Source organism: Falco rusticolus, chromosome 6, assembly GCF_015220075.1.
Source record: "Falco rusticolus isolate bFalRus1 chromosome 6, bFalRus1.pri, whole genome shotgun sequence".
In the NCBI taxonomy this organism is placed as follows: Eukaryota; Metazoa; Chordata; class Aves; order Falconiformes; family Falconidae; genus Falco; species Falco rusticolus.
In genome coordinates, this window is record NC_051192.1 from 35068686 (window position 1) to 35091375 (window position 22690).

General features: G+C 38.9%; 1 protein-coding gene across 2 annotated transcripts in view; it reads right to left on the reverse strand.

The window, feature by feature from the left end:
• Positions 1–22690, reverse strand: part of ARHGAP18 (Rho GTPase activating protein 18) — a 101228-nt gene that overhangs the window by 16728 nt on the left and 61810 nt on the right. For both annotated transcript variants that reach the window (XM_037392503.1, XM_037392502.1), the window contains exons 3-9: positions 20353–20588; positions 17528–17600; positions 11859–12028; positions 9504–9669; positions 6624–6715; positions 3985–4062; positions 1021–1180 (exon numbers count right to left, since the gene is read on the reverse strand). In XM_037392503.1, the coding sequence (XP_037248400.1) occupies positions 1021–1180; positions 3985–4062; positions 6624–6715; positions 9504–9669; positions 11859–12028; positions 17528–17600; positions 20353–20588 (975 nt within the window). The remainder of the gene's footprint in view (positions 1–1020; positions 1181–3984; positions 4063–6623; positions 6716–9503; positions 9670–11858; positions 12029–17527; positions 17601–20352; positions 20589–22690) is intronic.

The following is a 22690-nucleotide window of genomic DNA, read 5'->3' on the forward strand; positions in this document are numbered from 1 at the left end:
ATCCTGACACCTGAGTATTTTCCGGGTAAGTAAAACCACATAAGCCTTCACACAGCTCAGGAGTGGCAAGCAGAAACCCTCCTGGCTCCAATCAGTATCCAGTAAGTGAAACAACCCTGAGGAGCTGTTTGCTGCATCATTTGAAAGCATTCCAGCCAGCTTTAACTTGCCACTCAGTACTGCAAAATTACACCACTATGTAGCAGGCCTAAGTACCAGCCTCCTACACCCACCTGCTTAATGGCCTTGAAAGGCAGCTCACAACTTGGAGACTTGACACAGCCCACAGTTTATAAGAATATTTGTCTCTCTGCCTGTCCATGGGAATTCCCTGAAAGTGTCCCTAAGAACCGTCCCCATTGCTCTGCCTGCAGACAAAGGGGAATAGATTTTTCTGAAAGTTCCACTCCTGTGTTGGCTGGGGAATTAGTGTATGTGGGTTCTCTGCTCCTGATTCGCTATCATCAAGCTGCTCTCTTTCAATTACAGCTGGTATGTTTGCTGCCTTGGTGACCAGTTGGTAAGGAGGCCGTTTTCACAGGAACTTGCTGATCTCAAGGGACCAGGGTTGACCAGCAGTTCTGACATTCTGCTCTAACTTTTCCTGTTGTAAATGGACAAAATACCCTAAACAATGTAAATTACTATTTGTTAGATTTCCTGCAGAACTACTATGTCTTTGCTGTTGTTTTCTTTTGAAGCAAATATTGTTTATAAACTGATACCATCATACACAATTTCCTATAACCCATCTATACCACCTAATGACTATCAGAAACATCAGAAAGTGGTAGTGTACCTCCATTTCATGTGTAAATTATTAAAATAGATGTTACATGAAAAATGTTATTTGTACATTAGCAAAAATATGCCCAGTCTTTTCTCAGGAGAAGTCATAGTGTTGTTATTCAATCTGTTTCTGAGGTTCATATATTATTAGTGAAAATACTGCTACAGCAAAGAGGCACTTCTCTGCACTGGTATCAACTCTTCGCAGCTGAGAGAAAGGACACTACTCACTCTGTACATCTTGGAAAGCTTTGAGATATTCTACAGTGAGGAGTGGCTGAGGCAGTTCACGGATGAAGAGTTTTAAAAGACTTGCTGCATCATGTTGCTTTACATTTTCCCAGTTGAAAGTCCCTTCATAAAATTTTGCTTCCAGTTCTTGGCAAAGACTCTGAAAGGCAGTAGATACAGAGAGCACCAATATACTGGGCTGCTGGAAGTCATGCATTATACACACAGCAATACTTTCCGTAATTTGAAAAAGGGGAAAAAAAGGGACATCTGAAATATCACTTCAGGTGCTGATGATTTTTCCTATAAAAAGATAAACTGGGGACCAGAAGAACTGCAAGCAAACACATAGGAATAGGCAGTAGATGGCCAAATCATATAGGAAGAAATCCCATGGGCCTGCCTTAGGACCATATGAAATACACTATAAGAACCAGATATCACACTCATTCACGTAAGGGTTACAACTTCCCTTCCCCCAAAATATTAAGATGCGGCTGATATACATAGCAACTCCAACACTGCTACCTAAGGGTATGTATGTAATGCATGCATGGCCATTTTCATAAACAAATATATTAATTATGCATGTTGACACAGAGTTTCCTATCAAAACATACACCAAGGTGAGGCTCATTCTCTTTTCAAAACAGGGGGAAAAAGATTTGTGGGACTGAACACCTGGATGTCTTGCCATCTACAGGGCATTCCATGCTGCTGGCCACCTACAGCTTTGCCTAGCACTGGATGTCAAACATGCCCTCTACAGAAGGGGACTGCACTGCAAAACACCAGGTTGACCAGCAGAATAAAGAGCTCTGAAAGTCTCAGTGATACCTTGTAACTCTGGGGGAGGAAAAGGGTGGAATACTGTTGGCAGCAGACATTACCATATACCTGCCCTGCTCGCATTAGCAGTGCTCAGGCTTTCAGAGGTGTAAAATGGGAACACGCTGCAAGGGCTGAGTCCTTCTTAGTCTGCCATTAAGCATTAGTCCTGCCCTTGCATCCACTTAATTTATTTCTTAGGCCGGCAGAGTGAGAAGTGGCCTCAGTATAGGGCCAGTGGCCCTGAGGCGTGTCTCACAAGTCCCTCCCTTCTTCTTGCCTCAGTTCTTCCAGACAGAAGAGGAGGACAGAGAAACTGGCTTGTTTTGTAAAGTATGTGAGAAGTAGTTATGGAAAGTGCTATGGAAAAGAATGGCCTCAATTATTTATCTGGACAAGAAGGGCACATTGGATAAAGGATACTAGATATGTTTTTAAGATACTGTTCTCATTAAATTTAACTTTGCTCTAAGGGAAAATGGATCTATTTCCAAAGAAAATGTGGACACTGAGGTTGATATAAAAGCTGGATGCTCTCAACTGTCCTCCAGAGAGATCTTCTGTCTCCCCTGATTATGCAGGGGGTTCAAAGGTACAAAGATCCTAAATCAGATGTTTAAAGTCAAGTGGGTGTGATTTCCTGCTCATCAACAAAAGCAAGCTTTAGAAATAAAGATGAAAATTCTCCCGGAGTGTCATCAGCTCCTCCATCCACATTCAGACCAAAACTGTGGCAAATGCAGTATTAAACATCTAGATAAGATTAATTGTTTTATCTGAGGCAAGGGCAGAAATGTCAACTATACCTTGTAATGTACTACCACTTAGATTTTAAAGTAAATGTATTTAACTATGGAGTATATGCAATGCCCTTTTTTAATAACTCTAAAATCTATCAAGATAGCAAAGTATTTTTTCTTGAGGTTATCTGTGCCTTTCTATAAAACTACATAATGGGGAAAATATTTTCTTTTTCTGTAGGAGAAAAAGGTTTAAGAAAATTCAGAGAAAACATCAGTCCTTTAGAATGCTAAATTCTTTGGTTTTCTATACAATTTCCTATTTGAATAAGTAAAGGAACTTAGCATCTTTGCTAACAAAACAATTGCTTAATTCAGAGAAGTAGCTCCTGTAAATAAATACATTAAAAATTAACGGAAGTCAAATAGTGAATGATTCTCTGCCTGGGAAATCATATAAAATGAATACAATCAAAGAATAAACAAATAAAAAAATAACTCCAAGATAATTCCAGTTTGCAGAACTGACGAAAAGTGGAAAATAAAGACTGGAGGAGAATGTAAACATTTTCTTTTTTTTAAATTCTTCATTACTGGTAAATAAACAAAGCCAATTTCCATACTATTCCCTTCTTTCAGTTGTTTCTAATGAACCAGCTGCTGGACCAAGTTGTACACAACAGTCTGGCAGATGTCTTGGGACAGCTGAATCCACTTAAATGGTCCTTTCTGTTTAGAATTTAAGGCCAGTTCAGACCATCTTTTTAACACATTGACTCTTGGCGCAAATCATACGGCGTATTTAGTTTCCTGCATTAAGGCAAATGCTGGGGAAGAGTCTGCATCTAATTGGCACTCACTCCGCAAAGTGTCGGTGTGCACAGACGTGCCTAACAAGATTGTGCTTAGTGAGCTGAGTAGTTATACTGCTGTTCATAAAAATAAATGTGAGAGGTTCTTCAGTGCATGCTGGCTGTCTTGCTCTATAACATAGGTTAAGTCTAGCTATTAAAATAGGCTCACAACGCCAGAGAAAAGCTTCCTCCTGGGGTAGAAAGACTGTGTATGAACTGTTCAGATGATTAAGCTGGTTCAGGGAAAAAGCAAAAGGCTGGAAACCTCGTGCCAAGAATTAATGAGATTTTGGCACAAATGAATTTGAAATGTAGCCTTGGCTCTCCTTCAAACTTAACTCCAGTCTTCTGCCCAAAACTACACTGGATGAAACCATCAGCCTTCTGGCTAATATGACTCAGTTTTCTTTGTAAAGAGACTTCGCTTTCTGTTTAAGATTTTCATAACAGCTTGGTGTTAAAATATATTCACATGACAAAATAAAATAAAATAATCAGGTATGATCATATGGGGGATGATAAGAATCTGTGCAATGTTTTACCTTTACTCTTGTTGCAACTCCTGGTATTCTCAGAAGTCCTTCTGTTTCCAGAGTTGCCTCTTCTATCTGGGCAATCAGCTGTGAAACACAAACCATGAACAAAGATGCCAATTAAAAATTACTGGTAGATAGTTCTGATATATTGGAGCCTTTATGTATGTATCTGTGTGCATGCGTGTACGTATATGCATGCATTTGTGTATGCAGACACATAACAAGCAGACACACAAACACACAGTTTACAAATGGATTACAGTTATTGTAGATTTAGAACAAAACCTTTCATATGGCTCTACCTGTTTTATGAACATTATTAAAGAAGAGTTTGTCTATTTCATTGAAAAAGAAAACTTTTTTAGACCTCCTTCAAGTCTCCTCCAAAGACTGAAGCAGTTTTTTTCCAAAATTACTCTGGTTTCAAAAATAAATCCCAATTACTATCCTTGTTAAAATGTCTCCAAATCAAAACAGTTAAGGTAACGTTAGAAATACAGTACTAATTTTCTCAAAAATACTCTTCTTTATGACTTTACCTGGAAAGAAATAAGTATTTTTAGGGTTTAAAGAAGTTTTGTAAATACTGGCATTCTCCTAACAAACCCAACAGTCTGCAATCCTACACATGGCTAGATAAACTAGCAGAAATTCTGTAAAAGTACTTAAAACACAGATCACAAATTCTGTTTCTCTAAAAGATATGCCTAGAAGTATTCACTGAAGGATGGATTTAAGAGTATTCAAAAGAAATCTGTAAATGTCAAAAGCCAATGACATCATTTTAGCACAAATGTTTTTCACAATGTTTAACTAGGGCAGTGCCTTTGTTACATACCTTCCTGTGCCAGTTCTTGAGTAAGAAAAATTATGCAACACAGTTGTGTATTCTCCAATTACAGAAATTAAAGGAGGTTTACCTACCATTGTATTTATGTAATTGATCAATGTCATAAAAAAGACCAGATAGAAAAAGCCACAAAGTTACAAAACAGCACTGAAGTTGTCACCCTGGTATATGTTCCTTGGTTAAAAAGAAAAAGTGCTAACTGGCCACATCCAACTCTCTGTACCCAGCTTACACCAGAGCATCAGCTGCCACTTTCATCTGTCGAACACAAAGATGCTGTGGGCATGTTATGTGACTTGCCACCATCACCATGTCTAGGTGGTGGGGAGACAAAGGTCTGGTGGCACTGCTGGTGGCCAAAACTCCTTCACACACGCTCACTCACCACTAGCCTCCTGCTTAGGGCAAATCCCTTCTTCATCTCTATCAGGACTGCTTTTCATGGTGCTTCATTAGCAGGCCAGAGTTAATTACTATCAGCAGAAACTTCTGGTGGAGATACATGGATCAGTATTACACTCAGATTTTCCAGTCAGAAAACCCCTAGGCTAAATTATGTCATTATTTTTAACTGTAATCCTTCAATGTAATAAAAACTAGGTGTATTTTTTATTAAAGATTTTCTTTTTAATTAAGCAGCTTTCCTACTAGCTTGGTTTGTTTCATTTCAGTGATATTCAAAATACATTTAAAAAGCAGTATGCACAAAAATGTTCTTTCTTGCACTTATACAAACGTGAGGTTTTATTTTCATATTCTCATTTAAAGAATAACTGTATTCAGAATGATGTCTGCACCTTGCAAAACAAATCACATCTGTAAGCTAGAGATGTTTATGTAGAATTTTCTTCCTGAAAGCTTACTGCGTTACTAGGATAACACAGTGATGAACCACTTTTTGTCATATGATTTCTTTTTTTCTAGATAGCATCTTTCCCAGAAATGTATTTTTATGATCCTGGGGAAGTAATTTTGGCAATGAATGACACAGCAATAGGTTTGAGTGTGAAGCAAAACTCAAAGTTTTCTCTTTCTCAATAAATAACAAGCCCGTCCCCAAACCTACTGAAACAGTGATGACACGGCACTGTGCTTCTGTCAGTGTTAGGACAGGTCCACACACTGTGGTCTCTCCCTTCTTATGCAATGAGACCTGCTATGCATGGCCAGTAAATCCAGGGTCTCCATCATCTTTCCCATTATCTTCCCCATTACCATAACATGATACAGGCCAAAGCGTGCCCCCCATGTACCAAAGCAACAAATCTTCTGGAAAAGGGCTGCTGCCACCACCACAGGAATGATTCCCACCCACTAGCCACCTGCCTTGTGGTCCAAACCACTTCTGAAAGGAGAAAACCGCTTCCTAAAATGGTAGGTTCAGCCTGTGGGCTAGGGATTGAGAATTTCTACGGAACTTAAAGTATTTGCTCTGACAAAAATAAAGGGCATCCCTACTGATGATGGAAGTTACACCACGTTTATGAAATGAAATTTGGCTGCAGTGGGTTCTTGGATTAATTGGCAGTTTCCACAGGCTTACTGGTAAACTTGCCTAAAACATGGAGACCAGTTATAAAGGAATAAAGTTTGGTTTTTGTTAACTCAAAATATAATTGATACAAAGCAAATTATCACATTTACTGAATTAATAAGTAAAGCTGCAAATAAAAGTTACAATAAATTTGATTGAATAGAGCAATATACTGAAAATTGTGCTACAGGGAGCAAATAAATCCAAGACAAAATATTATTTGGTTGTCATGTGCAGGTTTACTTGTTGGTGCCTATTTACCTTTTGAAAAATCAGTGGGATCTTGGTTCCTGGCACCTTCTTCTGATCTTGTTCCAGTAAAACTGGCAGTGGGACACCGAACAAGCCAGAGTCTGAAGAATAATTCAAAAGAAACTGAGATATTATCCACATCTGTTCCAGTACATATGATAAAGGCAGAAACCCACACTTATGAAACGATAAGCCTATTCAATACATTCAGAGCTATCGACCTTTTGTTCAGTGTGTTTGAATGTCTTTGTCAATCAAATTATTACACAAAGCATTCTGCCTAAAAGGATTCATTCATCTTTTCCTTCAACCGTAAATCAGGAGTCTTCTGTTTTGACTTCAAATTGCCATCCACATATTCTGCAGTACAGTGAACTGAATTGCATAAATGAACCATCTGCATGGTTCTGGTTTGCAGAATGGATGTGATGATGACCCTCAATGCAGATCTTCATCACTCAATGCAAGTTATTATAGTTAAGATGCAAATGGCATGAGTAAAATATCCAGAAACTTGGCTACTAAAATAAGACATGTAATTATCACCCGGAGTTACTCTGAACGTTTCTCTCTATGAGGGTTTTGAAAGAAGAGCTTTTCAACCCCTGTGCTTTTTCATTATATAACACCAGCAGGATAACAAGATCACCAAAGGTGTTTTGCTGTTTCTTTGTTGTTTTTTTTTTATTTTGGGGGTTTTTTTTGTTTTTGTTTTTTGTTTTTTAATAAAAGCAAAAATACAGTTAAGTCTTGGTTGAGAAAACAGCCTTTACAATAGGGGTAATGCAATGCAAATAAAAAAAAAAAGAAAGGAATCTAGTCTCAGTTAATCTAGCCCTCCCTGATGCAAAACTAGTCTTAGTCTTCAAGTAAATGGGACTCCCATGTGTTTATGGCCCAGCTGAGTAGAAGTGAATGACCATTAAAAGAGAGATATAGTAGTAAAAACTAACCCAAAGTTTACTGATACAGAACTTCTCTCAGAAGTACTGATAATTGCTATATGTGTGGTTTTTCTGAAACAGCATACAATACATGTAGCCAAAAGCCCCTGCTTGGTATGATGCCATGCCAATCTGAGCACAGAACAGCTGTAATTACTGAAAATATGTCAGCCCTTGAGATAATGTGATACATGTCAAAGAAACCATCAGTTTCAGTGACAAATCAGGGAGTTCTTGTACCTCTATCAGCATAAAAAGTCTACCTATAAAACATGTAGGGACTCATACATACAGTCAATATCCATACCCCATAGTTTTATCGGTTTGAAGATCTTGTCAATAATAAAAGTTTCTACTGAGATGAAGTTGGAGAAACAAACTGTAGGAGGTTCATAGAAAGGAAGGGCTGAGCACAGCACAGTGTTCCCCAGAAGAATTATGTTTTCATCAGTTTTACATACTCAAGCCAAAGGGGAACAGGCAACAGATCCACCATTGTATGAATCAATTGGCCAAAGAACACTTCAGGAGGGAAGAGGCGAGGGTCAGGCAGAGCAGCGCACTGAAGGCATTACATTGCAAAAGCAGATCTGTTTGGCAGAAAGAGTGGCTTGTCACTGTCTACTTCCTACACATTCCCATGAGTCTAGCCCATCTTTTTTAACTTTTAGAAGTTTTAATCAATTCAATGTTTTTCATGACTGCCTGTCATTCAGATAAATAATACTATGAGTGAAATTCAATGAACAATAAATTTGGTAAGAAGAATCAATTAAAATTAAGATCCAAAATACAAGAAAAGGAAGTGTCTTGTCCCCATTTATTAGTGAAAGCACATGGGCTTCTGCAAGAAGAACAAGCATTTAAGGGATCAAGGTTTCATAAATGTTTCTGTGTATGCCTTTTGCATTCAAAAACTGATTTTCTACTACTGTAAAGCAAAGAGCATATTTTGAAGAATCTATTGTACCTTGCTGTATATTTCTCAACCCTTCCTGTTGCTTTCAGTTGTTTAAAAAGAACTGTTGCACTGTCACATTCACTGAACCTTGACAACAGGGTTTTGGCCGAAGCAGGCTTGTGATTAACTAGTAACACATTTCAAGCTCTTGTAAAGCATTTAGCAGAAGCCAGCAACACAGAAAACAAACAAAGCACTGGAAACCACTAGCATCTGAAATTGGTTTTCATGTGTCCTGTGTTCCCAAGAAAAGCACTGTTAATATACACACGCTCCAACAGCTTGCAGAGCAAAATGGTGTTGCAGCTGACTCGACACAGTCTGCAGCAGCCCAAATTTTCCACTTAATATTATGTCATTCAGAAAAAAAACCCTGCATTATGGCCTGAGTAAATACTGGATGGGCAAGGCCTATGTGACATAGGAAAGTCTGTACCAGACAGAAGAGGAAAGGAGGCGACAAAGGTTCCCAGCATCTCCAGTCAAGGGCAATGAAAGCAAAAAAGTCAGGTAGACTCACAGAATTATTTAGGATAGAAAAGACCTTTAAGATCATTGAATCCAACTGTAAAAGCAGCACAGTACCTACCTTCAGGAAGTCAGGAAAAGAATACCCGCAAGGAACACATACACGTGCCCTCCCAGGGAATACATCAGCACATACAAACTTCTGTGAAGCAATTCTTCCCGCACAGTGTGCTACTAAGATAGTTCCCCTTCTTCACTCCTTGGTTTATCTGCTCAGTGACTGACTGGAGCTTTAATTTAGACAAAAAGCACGGTCCTGTAGCCGGACTGACTATATGCATGAATTTGCTTAAAGTGAGCCTTGAGTTAAGGCATATTATTAAACACTGCTGAGGACCTATGTTACTATATATATTAATATATATTTTCTGCTGGAAATTCATAAAGAACTGGATGCATTTGTTTTACTGGATTAAAACAGATCGATTTCATTCAGAATATGAAACACAGACTTACCTTTGGTTTTGATTTTTACAGCTTTTTGCTGCTTGAATTCTGTACCAAGTATGTCATAGAGAGCAGTTAATTCAATCAGTGCTAAAGAATAGACTTTCTTCATGTCCTGAGGGGCCAGGTCACCAATCTTCGTGGTACCTGTTTTGTCCTTCGGCAGCCTGAAATTCTAAAAGCAGAGATTTGCAGCAGAGTGACTAATCCAAGTCATAACAAATTACTTAGCTGGAAGGCTGTGCTTCCTTCAGGGCAGAACCTTTCATCATGAAACTTGCTGTTACTAACTCAATCACAGAAGAATCCCCCAAATAGGTTGTAAAGCAGATGATCTTAAAATCATAGGAGGATTTAGGCTCCTAGTGACTTCTGGAGGTCACCTAATTCAACTGCCTGCTCAAAGCAAGGCTAAATTCAAAGTCTGATCGGGTTGCCTGTTTGCTGTCAAACTCAATTTTGAAAACTCACAATAACCTCTGTGGGCACCTGTTCCAGTCCTTAATGATCTCATGGTAACTTCTTTTACTTTCCAAAACAGAATTTCCCCTGTAGTCACTTGCATCCATTGCCTCTTGTCCTTTTGCTCTGCACCTCCAAGAAGAATCTGGCTTTGTCCTGCTTGTAACTACCTCCCATCCCTCCACACCACTACTTCTGTATCCTTTTGCAATATATAGTGGTGGAAAGGGCTATTGATGAGCAATCCTATGCATGTACAACTGGGACAGAAATTGCTCTGCTCTTATGAACACAAAAGAACATATTTGGCTGCGATAAATAAAGAGAAGGGGGATCCTTAATTATTACTCATTTCTATTGCACTAAATGCTCAGAAGCTGCAGTCAGAGACCAATATGAAATTAAGCTAAGAGAGCGAGGGAGAGGGACTTCTCAGCTCATTGAGCTATTTGACTTCATTTCCCACCAGCAGGCTTCTAAGCAAGACTCTTGCCTGAGCCTAACAATTAGCAGAGTGAATGACTCAAAGCAGGAAGGCTGATAAGACTTTCTTCCATTTGGAAAGGTATATTATACTCCAGAATAATTTTCTTATCTTGTATAATCCCAGCAACAGCACAGATGAACTGGTGGTCATGGTACATGACTACAAAGGCACATACCAAAACATAAACATAATTCACAAATTGTAGATAGTCAAGTTTCCTGCCTTGAGGTTTCATTGACTTGCACAAACACGTATGTTTAAAAATAGCTGCCAATGATGAAGGTGGAACAAATACAGTCAGATTTAAATAGGCAGCTCTCTTCCTTTTCCTATCATTTTGCCACTCCTTTCACCACTGAAGAAGAAATCCCATAGCCATGTCTTTGAGTAATCCTTCATAAGCCTAGCTAAAAGTATAGCTAATGTTTGTATTATGCATATATGTATGTATGTGCATATATGCAGAAGTAAAGAGTATAGCTATCATTTCCTTGTTATAGGCTGCATTAGAGAAACATGACTCAAACACTTCAGAATCCATTTCTAAATATCCATTAGTGTCTGGTTTATAATGTTTAAACTACGATACATGGAGTAATTACTATTTGAAGAACTGCACATGTTCTTATCTAAATTAAGTGTTTGAAGAACTGTGAAACATTATCACTTCAGACACTATGTTTACTCAGACATGTTTGCATACAGTTTGGGGGGGTGGGGGCAAGGAAAAAAAACCTATTTCACACCACTTATTAGTTTACAGGTCTGCATGGTCATGAACTGTTAGGCAGAGAGAGATCCTCAGAGAGATGCCTTGAAGAATTTTCTTTTTTATTTGTTCAGATTCATTCAGAATGAGCCCTTTTTCATTAAGAGCTGGAAAGAAAAACTGAGCAGAAATTAATCCCAGATTTCTGCCATTTGACTTTTTAGACTTCTACAGACCATTCTGTTCTTCATTTTCATCCCTCACCTATTTGTATGGGATAACTGCGCAAAGTTTCTACAGGCGCCCATCAACCCTTTTTAAATGACAGCAGAGCTTTTTATTACAGAGGTAAGGCATGTCACCTCAGGTAACATGAAAAGGGGCTTTAAATAAATGCAGAAGGACAGTCTGTGGACAACTACCACTAAGCCACTATGCCAGCTTAATATTACCAGTCTGTAATTGCTTACACAAAGAGTGCATTTTGCCAAACAGACAGGCATAAAAGTAGTTACTTCACTGTTATTGAGAATACTATTCCCAAAAATGAGTTATCTTGAGAACGTCTATCTCCATGAAGCTGGATCCGACAAAGTTCTTCTAAATGTAATTCACCCATTTCAGACAAATATCATCCAAACACTACCACTAGTTAAAAAAAAAAATAAACAAAAATAAAAGAGATCAATAAATGCGAAACACCTACCGGAAGAAGAGTGTCGCCCCCTCCACCCTTGCACATTTTGCCTGCTGAGCTGTCTCTGAGATTAGCTGCCTGTTCTGCAAATGGTATGTCCAAATTGATGTCAGTGTCCGAAAATGGCATGTCTTCAAGCAGGCTATTCTGCTCACCTGTTACAAGACTAAGCTTTGGACCTGAAAACAGAGTAAAAAAATTAATAACCAACTGCAGCACAATTAAGCACCACTCAGTGCATGAAAATAAGTTTAAAACCAAGTAGAAAGTAATGTTGAGCAAGTGATGGACTTTCTGGTTGCAAATTCACTCATTTCTGCATATTTTTTATGTCAGTTGAAAATTTAGCTTCTTAAAAGGGTTCATCTTTTGTAGCTTTTCTTGAATAATTCTGTCAAGGCATGGGGTTTTCTGCTATTTATCTATTATGAAAAGAAAACGCAATCCACCTTAAACAAACAGCAGACTCCCAGAATTTTCCAGAGCCAAACAGCTTTAGCATCAGAAGTTTCTTGCTGTCAAATGCCTTCTAGCCTCAAAGACCCTGCAACCAAATCAGCAATTCCTTCTGCCGTTAAAATTTCAAAAGCAAAAGGGAATGTTTTCTCTATGATCCAAAGCATTAACATCCGGGAATAACTGGGAGTACACAGATCATGTCTTTGTCCCAGCATTCCTGTCCTCACCTCAGTCTGAAGAGTCTAGATTTCTCAGAACTGTTTGGACATGTTTCCATGATACAGGGAAGGACGAAGTACTCAGCAATGGCCCTACTTCTCTTTCTTTGTTCCTTAAAGGAATCAAACACTAGACAAGTTTAGAACATATTTTGTTTAAAAAGAAAAAAACCAACAACGACAAAAAAATCACAGAAGGAAAAAAAAAAGGGAGGCAGTTCTGCTTTTAGAAAAAGAAGTCCTATTTCATTGTAAATCAGCCACTGCTTCTCAGACTGAAGTTAAAAATGTATCATGAAAGAAGCAAAATTAAAATCATATTGTAAATAACACTATTTAATATAAAGTAACGAAGACAATTTAGCCAGAGAAAGATTCTGATATCTCTACCATCTCTCTCATGATTTGGTACTTTTTAAAAGGATACACCCAGAACTAGGTTCCTTGTACAAGGCACTACAAATATCTTGCAAGTATTTGTGATGAAATTCAGACTTTCTTAAAACCAGGGCAAATATAAACAAATAAATCCTGCTTATTTCAGTGGGACCAAGATTTTGCCTAGAATCCTACTCACACAAGACTGCAGCCTGTTCAAAGCTAATATACCACAAATGCAGGAAAAGTGGGATGGAAACGGACATGAGTTGAGGAAGAGAACCATGAACACTGCATATGCTTTGGTATAAGAATATTGTGATAACATAATAAATTACACTCTATACACTGCTGTGGGAAATTTTGGCCTGGCATAACTAAGTTAAGCCAAGCCAGAAAAAAACTCCCCGAAAATGCAAGTACAGCAACACTTGACCTTGAAGCAGGGGAAAGGCTGCAGAAATGCTGATTAAGAGTGAAAGCATCAGGGAAGTACTGCTCTACACTGATGCTTCCAGTGGTCTGCAAAAGAGCCGAGCTGCAAGCACACAACCCAAACAACGTATGAAGCATGACACAAATGACACTTAATGACACAAAGCCAAGACTAGTCTGTGGTAGCTTTTAGAGTGAGTCCTGAAAATAACCTCAGTCTGCCAGGGCCAAACTCAGGTGACAGACAGGCAAGTGGCTGCAGCTACCACTGCCACTCCCTAGTAGGGCACAGTGCTTTAGGTAATTTATGTACAGCTGAGACACTTCCAGAGAGAAGGTGGATTTGAGTTAACACTTTGACTGTACTTACAACCAAGTAATGCTGTAAGAAGCAGAATAAAACATTTCCAAATTTTGCCTGTTGTGTGTGTTACTCGCCACTTGCTCTTTCCAAAGTGGCTTCTGTTCTTTCCATAGACCCTGAAAGATGCCTGGGGCATATGCTAAAGATTAAGCTGATCCTGAAACTAGAGCTGCTCCTTTCAGCAAAGAGATATATGAGACCTCAGTAACCAAACATATCCAAGGTCAAATTCATCCCTGGCTTCGATCTCTGGCCTCCCTGCGTGTGTGTATCTGTATATATAATGTAAACTATTTAATGCATCTGAACTAAAGGAAGACAGTTCCCAGTTCCCCCAAGACTTTTGTCATGCTAATGTGGTGTATACATGACCTACATACTTCCTACCAGCCTGGGAGGGATCTGATGTTAACAGACAAAAAGGCAGTAGCTCCTATTTCAGTCCTCTAGTCATACGAAGGTGCAGTGTAAAGCAGATGTCTTGGTAACGTTGTACACATTTGAAAGGTCTAGAAATGTTGCTATTGCAAGGAGTTTCTTCTTGGTTGTACAGCCTTGCTCCTGTTGTTGTACATTCATTAACTAGGAAGCAGCTGTAAGAGGAAGCAGCTTTGGTGTTCTGCCAACCTGCCAACTACATGTTCCACAAGAGAAATGCAAGATACAGAAAAATGTAAATATTGCTATAAGGATGTGGAAACTGTATTTTACATTAGTCCTGTACCTTTTCCATGGTTCACAGTGCTATTTAAAGATCACATAAAATGAGGGCAATTCTTCAGGAGTGTGGTGAGGGCTACATTTGGGTTTCTTTTTAATAGGACATGGAAATACTGGTAGTGTCAACCTTGCTATTTCCTAGTTTTGCTAGAGAATCTGGAGTATACCCTGATGGAGCTATGTTTATAGATCTTAATTTAGAACTGGAAAGGTAGAACAGCTATTATTTTTCTTTTGGACTGACAAAGCATTTCTCTAAAATGCTAATTCATAGCAGACTTTAAATAGAAAATAAAAAATGTGGTAATCTTTTCACTAACACTCTTGTCACTTCAGTCATAGATTCTTCATTTAGCATGCAAAATGAAAAGCAGAAACAACTCTTTAATTAAAAATACAACTACATTTCAGTCTTTTTCCCTATCAAGAAGCAAACATTACAGCTCTTTTCCCTCATGTTACATATTCTTTCATCCATTTGATGATGCTTATACAGAGGTTTTACCTAACATTCTTCCCTAGTAGCTAATCCTGTGTGTTCAGGACAACTGCGGTCCCACAGTAAACTGAGTTTTGCTGCTCCCTTATTTAAGTTAATGAGTATTTAGCTTTTCATCTGTTTTATTCTTTCTGGTTTATTCCTTGAGGTATCTCAACCAACTTGGGATTACTCTTTTCTTTCATAGCTGTTGAACATACTGCTAGCTTTGCAGGTCTTTAGTGAGTGTTATGGATTGCTAAAATAATAATGTCTTTTGACAGCTTAATACATGATTCTGAATTTTATTTTTGTTTCCTGTAGACACATTCTGTATCTACATGAAAAAAAGAGGCACTTAAAGACAGTAAGTGAGGGTCCTTCCAAAAAACCTCAAATATGCATCTATCAACAAAAAAATCTTAGGAACTCATTAAACTGTTCTGTTTGAGGAGGATCAGGCAGAAAGGAATAAAAAGGTAATGGTTTCTTATTATCCCCTGAGTTTGCTTACAGTGTTTAGGCAAGAAACAGGGTGTGTCAGACTGGCAAGAAAGCAGGAGTGAGCACAGGTTCACACAGCCCACGTATGCTCTAAGGGCAAACCATTATCATCTTCATTCTGGCAGAAGCACTTGGGAACGGAGCATTCAAATACCAAATTAGGAACAGTCATCACCTTTGGAGAAAGGCCAGAGTCATTCACTCTAACAGTTTTAAGACATCTCAAATTAAGCTTTGGATTTTTTTTATAATGTCTGAGATGATATTAATATTTTTCAGGTAAAACTGGTACTAATTCTCTGTTAAAGAGGGTTTCCATTTTAAAATAATGTCTTTGGATTTGGATTTCATAAATACTTACTATTTCTGAAATGTCAGGCATGGTTTACTTTTTGTCTTAAATTCATTCACTGTTTGTATAACACTAATTTGCTCATCATTCTGGAGGAAAGATCACAGCACAGCACTGAAACAGGTGTGGTGCTTTTAACACCATCAAATTTGCATGGCTTGACTGCAAATTAAACTGATTTTTTCTTCCTGCTCCAATCTTGGCAGCAGAGCCCACTTTTAGCATGTTGACAAAAGCAGAAGTATATCAGGATGTAAGCAGGCTGCATTTGCCATCCACATCACAATCTGTACTGAGGAGAGCTAGCATATGGGATTTGCCTTTCAGAACTTCACATTTCTGAAGGGTTCATCAGGGCCACTGGAAAAAAAAAAGAACCAGATGTGATAAAAACTAATAATTGTTTGGTCGTTTTCCAGCTCTGAATCCTACAGTGCAGTTTATTGACACAAGCACCAGGCATCTCTTCCTTCCCTTTTGCTGAACCAGCAGTCTGGCAGTCCTCCCAATTTTTTACTATTCTTATTGGAGTGGGGTTTTCTGAGAGGGAGGGAGGGAGGGAAGGATTAACAAAACTTCTGGAAACAGACAGATTTGGTGATATTCAGGGCTGGTTTATATATCTATGTCTCCCATTTCAACTTCCATGCACGCTCTGTATTGTCTGTTGCTGTTTTCTAAGTCCAATCCTAAAGTAACAACTTTTCCAGAATACTACTAGTCAGTATTCTAGAACTGCAGCAGTATTTTATTTGGTGGCTTAATTACAGATAAGTAACATGCAGCGGGGAATTTGATCCACCTGCTTGACTATTTAAGCAGCTATAGGAGTCAGTCTAACACCTATATGCTATCGAGTCCCCTGGAAGAAGGAAAAAAAAAACCCCCAACATACAAACAATGCAGAATAGCAATGCAGTATCTTAAAAGCTTAAATGGCTGCCAGTTAATATCCTGATCTCTGCAGTGGTAGGTATGGTGGTGTAACAGACATGGTGTAACCCCTACTTTGAAGAAACCTAAGATGATGCAGGGCAGCCACCCTTTTATTATTTGACCTGAAGAACAGCAGAAAGCTTTGTGAAAGTCTTTCATCACAATTCATGCTCTCAAAACAGGTCCTATGAAATCAGCTAAGGACTTCTGTGGTGCTCTGTCCTACCTGGCAGTGAGAGGGAGGGGTCTTCAGTGGGTACTACACCCCTCTGGAGTAATCACACGCTGTTGAACACAACTCAGTCCTACATACACATAATGCTATTTCCTTTCCATTTTCCTTAAAAAGGTAAATAACTTTTTCCTTCGATCCCTGCTTTTCTTTAATTTTGAGCTGCAGATACATCGCCAGTTCTCACTTTTTTTGGATGTTTATAGTCCATTTGTTTTTGTTCCCTTGCATGCACTGATGAGCTTATGTATAATGCTTCATTTCCTGTACTGTACAGCAGAGATAAACCAGAAGGGATAAATTAAGGATCAGGAAAGACCTAAGCATTAGCTATGCGAGGAGACTTCCCTCAGAGGACTCAATTATAAGACGATCACTGGTAACAAACAAGGTTTCCCAGATGGCTGAAAGGACACTACCTACAGCCACACTTTAAAAATTTTAAACCACATCAATGCAGGCCAGAACACGTTTCTCATAAGAATTTAATTTTATTTTGCTGAAAAGTTACTTGTAATAAAGAACCTATGTAGTAGTTTGTGTAGTTGAAAGCCTACAAAACAAAAGGAGGAAAAAAAGCCCAGACAGTTGTTCGGCATTACCTTTTGTTCCATCTTGTGTTTCATTTTTGTTTTCACTTGTTCTCACAGTTGAGGGCTCACTTCCATCACAGACCTAAGAAAGGAAAAATAAATACGCACACCTATAAAACCAAGCGTGTGTTTGTAGAAACTCCTGCAATTCAGGGTTATGCAGAAGCGCACCTGTGTTTTTCAGTAGAAAACCCTTTGCCAAAGTCCAAGGGGATCTGAAATCTAGGTAATTAAAAAAGAAGTAATTAAGTCCATTACCCCTTTTCCTAAAAGGCTAAGGTATAAGACTTGATTTTCCAGAGTTACAAAGACTAAGAAATTGTGGTCTTTGACCTGAAGCCATAATTTGCACTGGAAAGTATATGGAAAGGGAATGTGGAGGAGACCTTTTGACTGACTCAGTTGAAATACGTCCCTCTTGCAAAATCTTGCATGGTTGCCTCCCTTACAAAGCAATCCCATCTCTTTTGCAGGGTGGCCTGGCATTAATATCGGTGCTTACAGCTTATAGTCCTAACAGCAAAACTGGAACACCCTGAAGAGACAACAAAACAGGAAAGGATTTGAACCATCTTCTTCCTTCTACAATGCTGCACTACCCAGTCTCAAGATTTGCCCCATTCTATGAACTGGATGACACCTACTAGAGAAAAAAATATTTTACAACCTGTAGAAAATCTACACCCATATAAGTTTTTACCCATATATAATTTTTATTATCCTTTTGGCAACTCAAATCAACAATGAATGCTTAGCACTTCGGATTTTTAATTTTATTTTACTCAAGCATTGTATAACTCCATGCATACTGAGGAAAAAAAAATAAATCAAGTTTTAAAGATTTCTACTACCAACACAAATCTGCTTTTTTTTTTTTTTTTTAAATATGAGATCTTGAGAGGTGAAAGAAGATAGCATGACTGCCCAGAAAATTATTACTGTTTCACAGAGCAGTAGAAGGAGACTAGGAGGCTGTCAAGATACCGAGTCTAGCTTCTCTTCAGGAATATGGCAGGAAATTTAGTACCAACATCAACACAATTGTTGTGTTGATCCAAAACATCAAGACTATTGTTTTACCTTTCCTCCTGCTTTCCTCCAGGTGAAGGGAGGTTACAGGGATTTGGAGGCTATTATTAAACTGGAATGATTTCATACAACTGCAGATGGCTTCAGTCCTCTTTTGTTACGTAAAAAGCTGTCTAATATTGGGAGAGTAACAAGGCACCGAGACAAGTTACCTAGGGAAGTGGTAGAAGCTACTGCACTACAGGCTTTCTGTGACAGATGAGATGAATAACCACAAGCAATGATTTCTATACAATTATCTTGCTTTGCAGAAAAGAATATGGTATAGGTTTAAGGGCCTACACTTGTATTATTTTATTTCAGTCAAGGAGACTTGTTTAAAAGAAGTCTTCTTTTTCCCCGGTTATTTCTACATTTAATAAATATTCTAAACTTCTGTTTTATACATCTTAAATGGCTACAATCATTTGTCTGTTTGCATTTCTTCTCACTGATGTCATCGATATAAAAACATCTATTTTAAGATACACAGAAGTCTACTGAACACTGTGACACGATTTTCAAACATTACAATGTGCAGCTTAAATTCAGGAACATGAGTATTTACTGCGCTTTACTGAAATAACACACTTGAAAGGGAAATTATACTGCTTCAAGCTATATGATATTTTACCTAAATTGCTCTGCTATTAGATCTTGTAATTTTTAGGTGTAGTTAATTCCAAATCAGATCCTGGAAAGCTTTTATGGAGTTAATACACTATTTGCAACCACATGCAAAGCAGAACCGTGGAAAAGGAAGTTATGCCTTCAGAATTTGAGCTTACACACTCCCCTCACTACATTTCACTCTAACGAATTTGAAAGTTGCTGAAGGAGAGGAAGCTGTTGGGGGAAGAAGGAAGTTAAACCCCCTCAAAATTCACCTTGCTTTCCATGACCATTACCATTGCACTGAATGGCAGCAGCAGCAGTGAGAACAAAGGATGGGGCTGAGGTCAAGTAAGCTAGCCGTCCACTTCCATCAAGTCAGAGTGTTTTCTTACAGCTAAAAATCTCATTGCTTTTGGGGGAGCAGACAAAACGCATACATTTCTCCACAGAAGAGGAATTCTAATCATAGTCTCCATTTCCCTCCTTCCCCTTTGCTGCATATGGGACAGGAACTCTCCCATTCGCTACCCCATGAGGGAAACTGGGACCCTTCAGGACCTGTCAGAGCAACTTCCCACACACAGTTTAAAGACACACACAGGCCCTGGGAGTTAGTGAGGGGTCTATGCACCCAGAAGACAGGCATAAAGACCTAGCCAAAATAGAGGAGGTTAGGTTGATGTCCCCCTTTTCCTTTTTTTTTAAAAAAAAGAAACAAGAGCAGCAGTACGTAACAGGGACTGCCACCTATCTGGCAGATCCCTCAGGATGGATTCAGGGCACTACCACACAAAGAAAAAAGCAGGCTTTTGATAGCTCTTTGGGTGACTGTTGTCACATGTTTTGCATTAGCGTTAAAATTAATTCAGATTAATATCTTTACCACGGAGTGGCTGTTCTATTCATCACCTTCAAGTAATATAAGGCAAATAAACATACTTCTTTTTACATACTAAAATTGCTTAATGCAATGTCAAGCTGGACTAATGCTAATCCCGTAAATTCAGCAGAAAATTCCCTTGAAAATCAGTGAAAAGGTAGACACAGATCTTGAAAGATTCCTTTTGTGACTGCGCATCCCTCTTCTCCCCCCCACCCATACATGTCCCTCTCTCTCACAGAATCAAAGAAAACAATGGACAGGAACTTACTTTTCCCTTTGAGTCATCTTGTATCCTGAAGATATCTCTGACATCAGGAATCTGGTGCTGTTTGTTTTTTTTCCTCATGGTTTGTGTGACAGTCTCTACTCGCTTTTCTACTGCTGCCTTCTGGGTTCGGGTCAGTGTGGACAGAAACACCATGCTTTCCAGGGAGTCACCAGAGCTCTCACCAAACAGATTTGACAGACCTGCCTCCTTCAGCCATTCCTCTTCCAGTTCTCCCTCTGAGCAAGGTGAAGAGAAAAAGGCATAGATGTTGGCTTTTGAGTACTGCTAAGCACACGGGATGTTAATGCCATGGTACAGTTAATGCAGTTCACAGGGAAAGTACTATGGGGATCCACAATTAAGAACTACTTACACTGTCCCAACTTGGAAAAAAGCTATTGTTTGTAAGAGCTTTGAAAGGGTTAACATACGATATCAAAGCTTTTAACATAGTTAATCCAATACAGACTGTTGGGGGCAATCTTTATAATAATCTACAGCACTTCTATTAAATCATATACCATTTTATATTTATGTATCCAGGCATAAATGTGTATGGGGAAGTCTGAAAGCTTCTGATCCTTGCTGCTTCATTGATTTTTAGTTCAATCCTCAATCTTTTTAGCTCCCTTACGAACATGGTTCTGCCTACATTTCTTGATATATTAATCCTACAGCTGTCCACCAGCTCAATTTAATGAAGGACAAACCAGGCTACAGGAGTCAACTTAATGCTGTTTTTTAATCGGTTCCTATGACATCGTTTCCAGCCTGCTGACATGACAGCCCACAAAACAATTGTTGCTTTAGTCTTACAGCTGATAAAGTATCCTTTATTGACAGATCACTGCACATGAAATTATATGATATATGAATATCATATGATATCATATAATATATATATGAAGCTATAAAATACTGTCAGCAATGGCAAAACTTCTGCTTCTGAAATCAGTATCTCTCTAATAATACTTTCTTTAAAACACTAAGTTTTTTAAAACACGCTGTGGCAGCTGAGCTTGTGCCAAATGCCAACAACCCTCTCAAATGTTCAAGCAACCTTTCCACTTATCAGGTATCTAGAAGTACTCCAAAGCTGGCATATCAACTTCACTGTTGACTGCAGTTTCCCACAGCACCCAGTGCACATCCAAGTGGGCACCTGAATATTAACAGCATTCAGAAGAGGTATAAATTTTCAAGTAAAAATTTTGCTATGGCATGTGCCAAATCCTGTGCCTCTGACAAAACTCTCACATTTTGTTATTAGGACTGGAAAGAAGAGCTATACCCCTTCTCCAAAGAAAATGTGAGGTATATCTCATCTCTCCCCTGCCTTGCCTTTGCAGGGCTTTGTCTCAAGCAAGCTCCCGCCCAGGCAGGCCCATCAGCCAGGTGCAGTGTCCCACACATTCAGGAGTACTCATTAGGCAAGGTGCGGGGCAAAGCAGCATCTGCTCAGTCTGATCAACTCAGCTGTGCTGACTCCCTTGGGCTTCATGCCAGAGTGAGGGGCTCAAGCTGTAGCAGTTAACTAGGGGGAAGAAGGCTATATATAAAAAGGAAATGGTGGGTTTTGGAGTGCAGAGCCTGAAGCAGCATCAGTGAGCTGAGGTAAGAGAAGAAGCTCATATGCTGAAGAACAATGGGCTCTGCTTCTCTGGAGAAAGCCTTGAAGCTCCATCAGATGCCCTGCTCCCTGGGCACATGGCCTTGGAGCCTTACTGCCTTCTCCAGAGGCCACATTGTTACCCTCTTCAGAGGGCTTGTAAATAGCAGTGATGTTTCAAAACACCTAGGGAGGCAGAAGTACAAATCCCTTTGAAAGCTAATGGAGCACATTCTTCTCACTCATGCAGAGGCCATACCAAAATGCAAAACTCACCATTTCAATTTACTGAGACTGTGGGCCTCTTGTAAGAATGGGGAGAGACAGATACTGCACTGTTAAAAAATAACTTTTGAGAGAAGAGTAGCCGTAAGGCCATTACTACTCTTTTGTCTGATAGGACAAGAAAAATAAATGGCCCAACTTCTTCTAAGATCATGCCCTCAGGAGTGTCCCATAATTAATGCTTCTGAGAAACAAAAATAATACAACTGAACAGTCACAATAGTTACAAGTGTAGAAAGTTACTCACTAAACTTAACCCGGTTAATCATTGGCTTGTCTTCTAAAGCGTGAGGTTTCTATCCACAATAGCTACAATAACGAACAACATACACAAAGAGTGAAAGGGTAAGTTAGTTTAACAGTAAACTACAAATAAAGCTTCAATTGTTGTGATCTGCAAGTATAGGCACCTTTCTAATGTTCTGCAAATGCCATTTAAAGGAA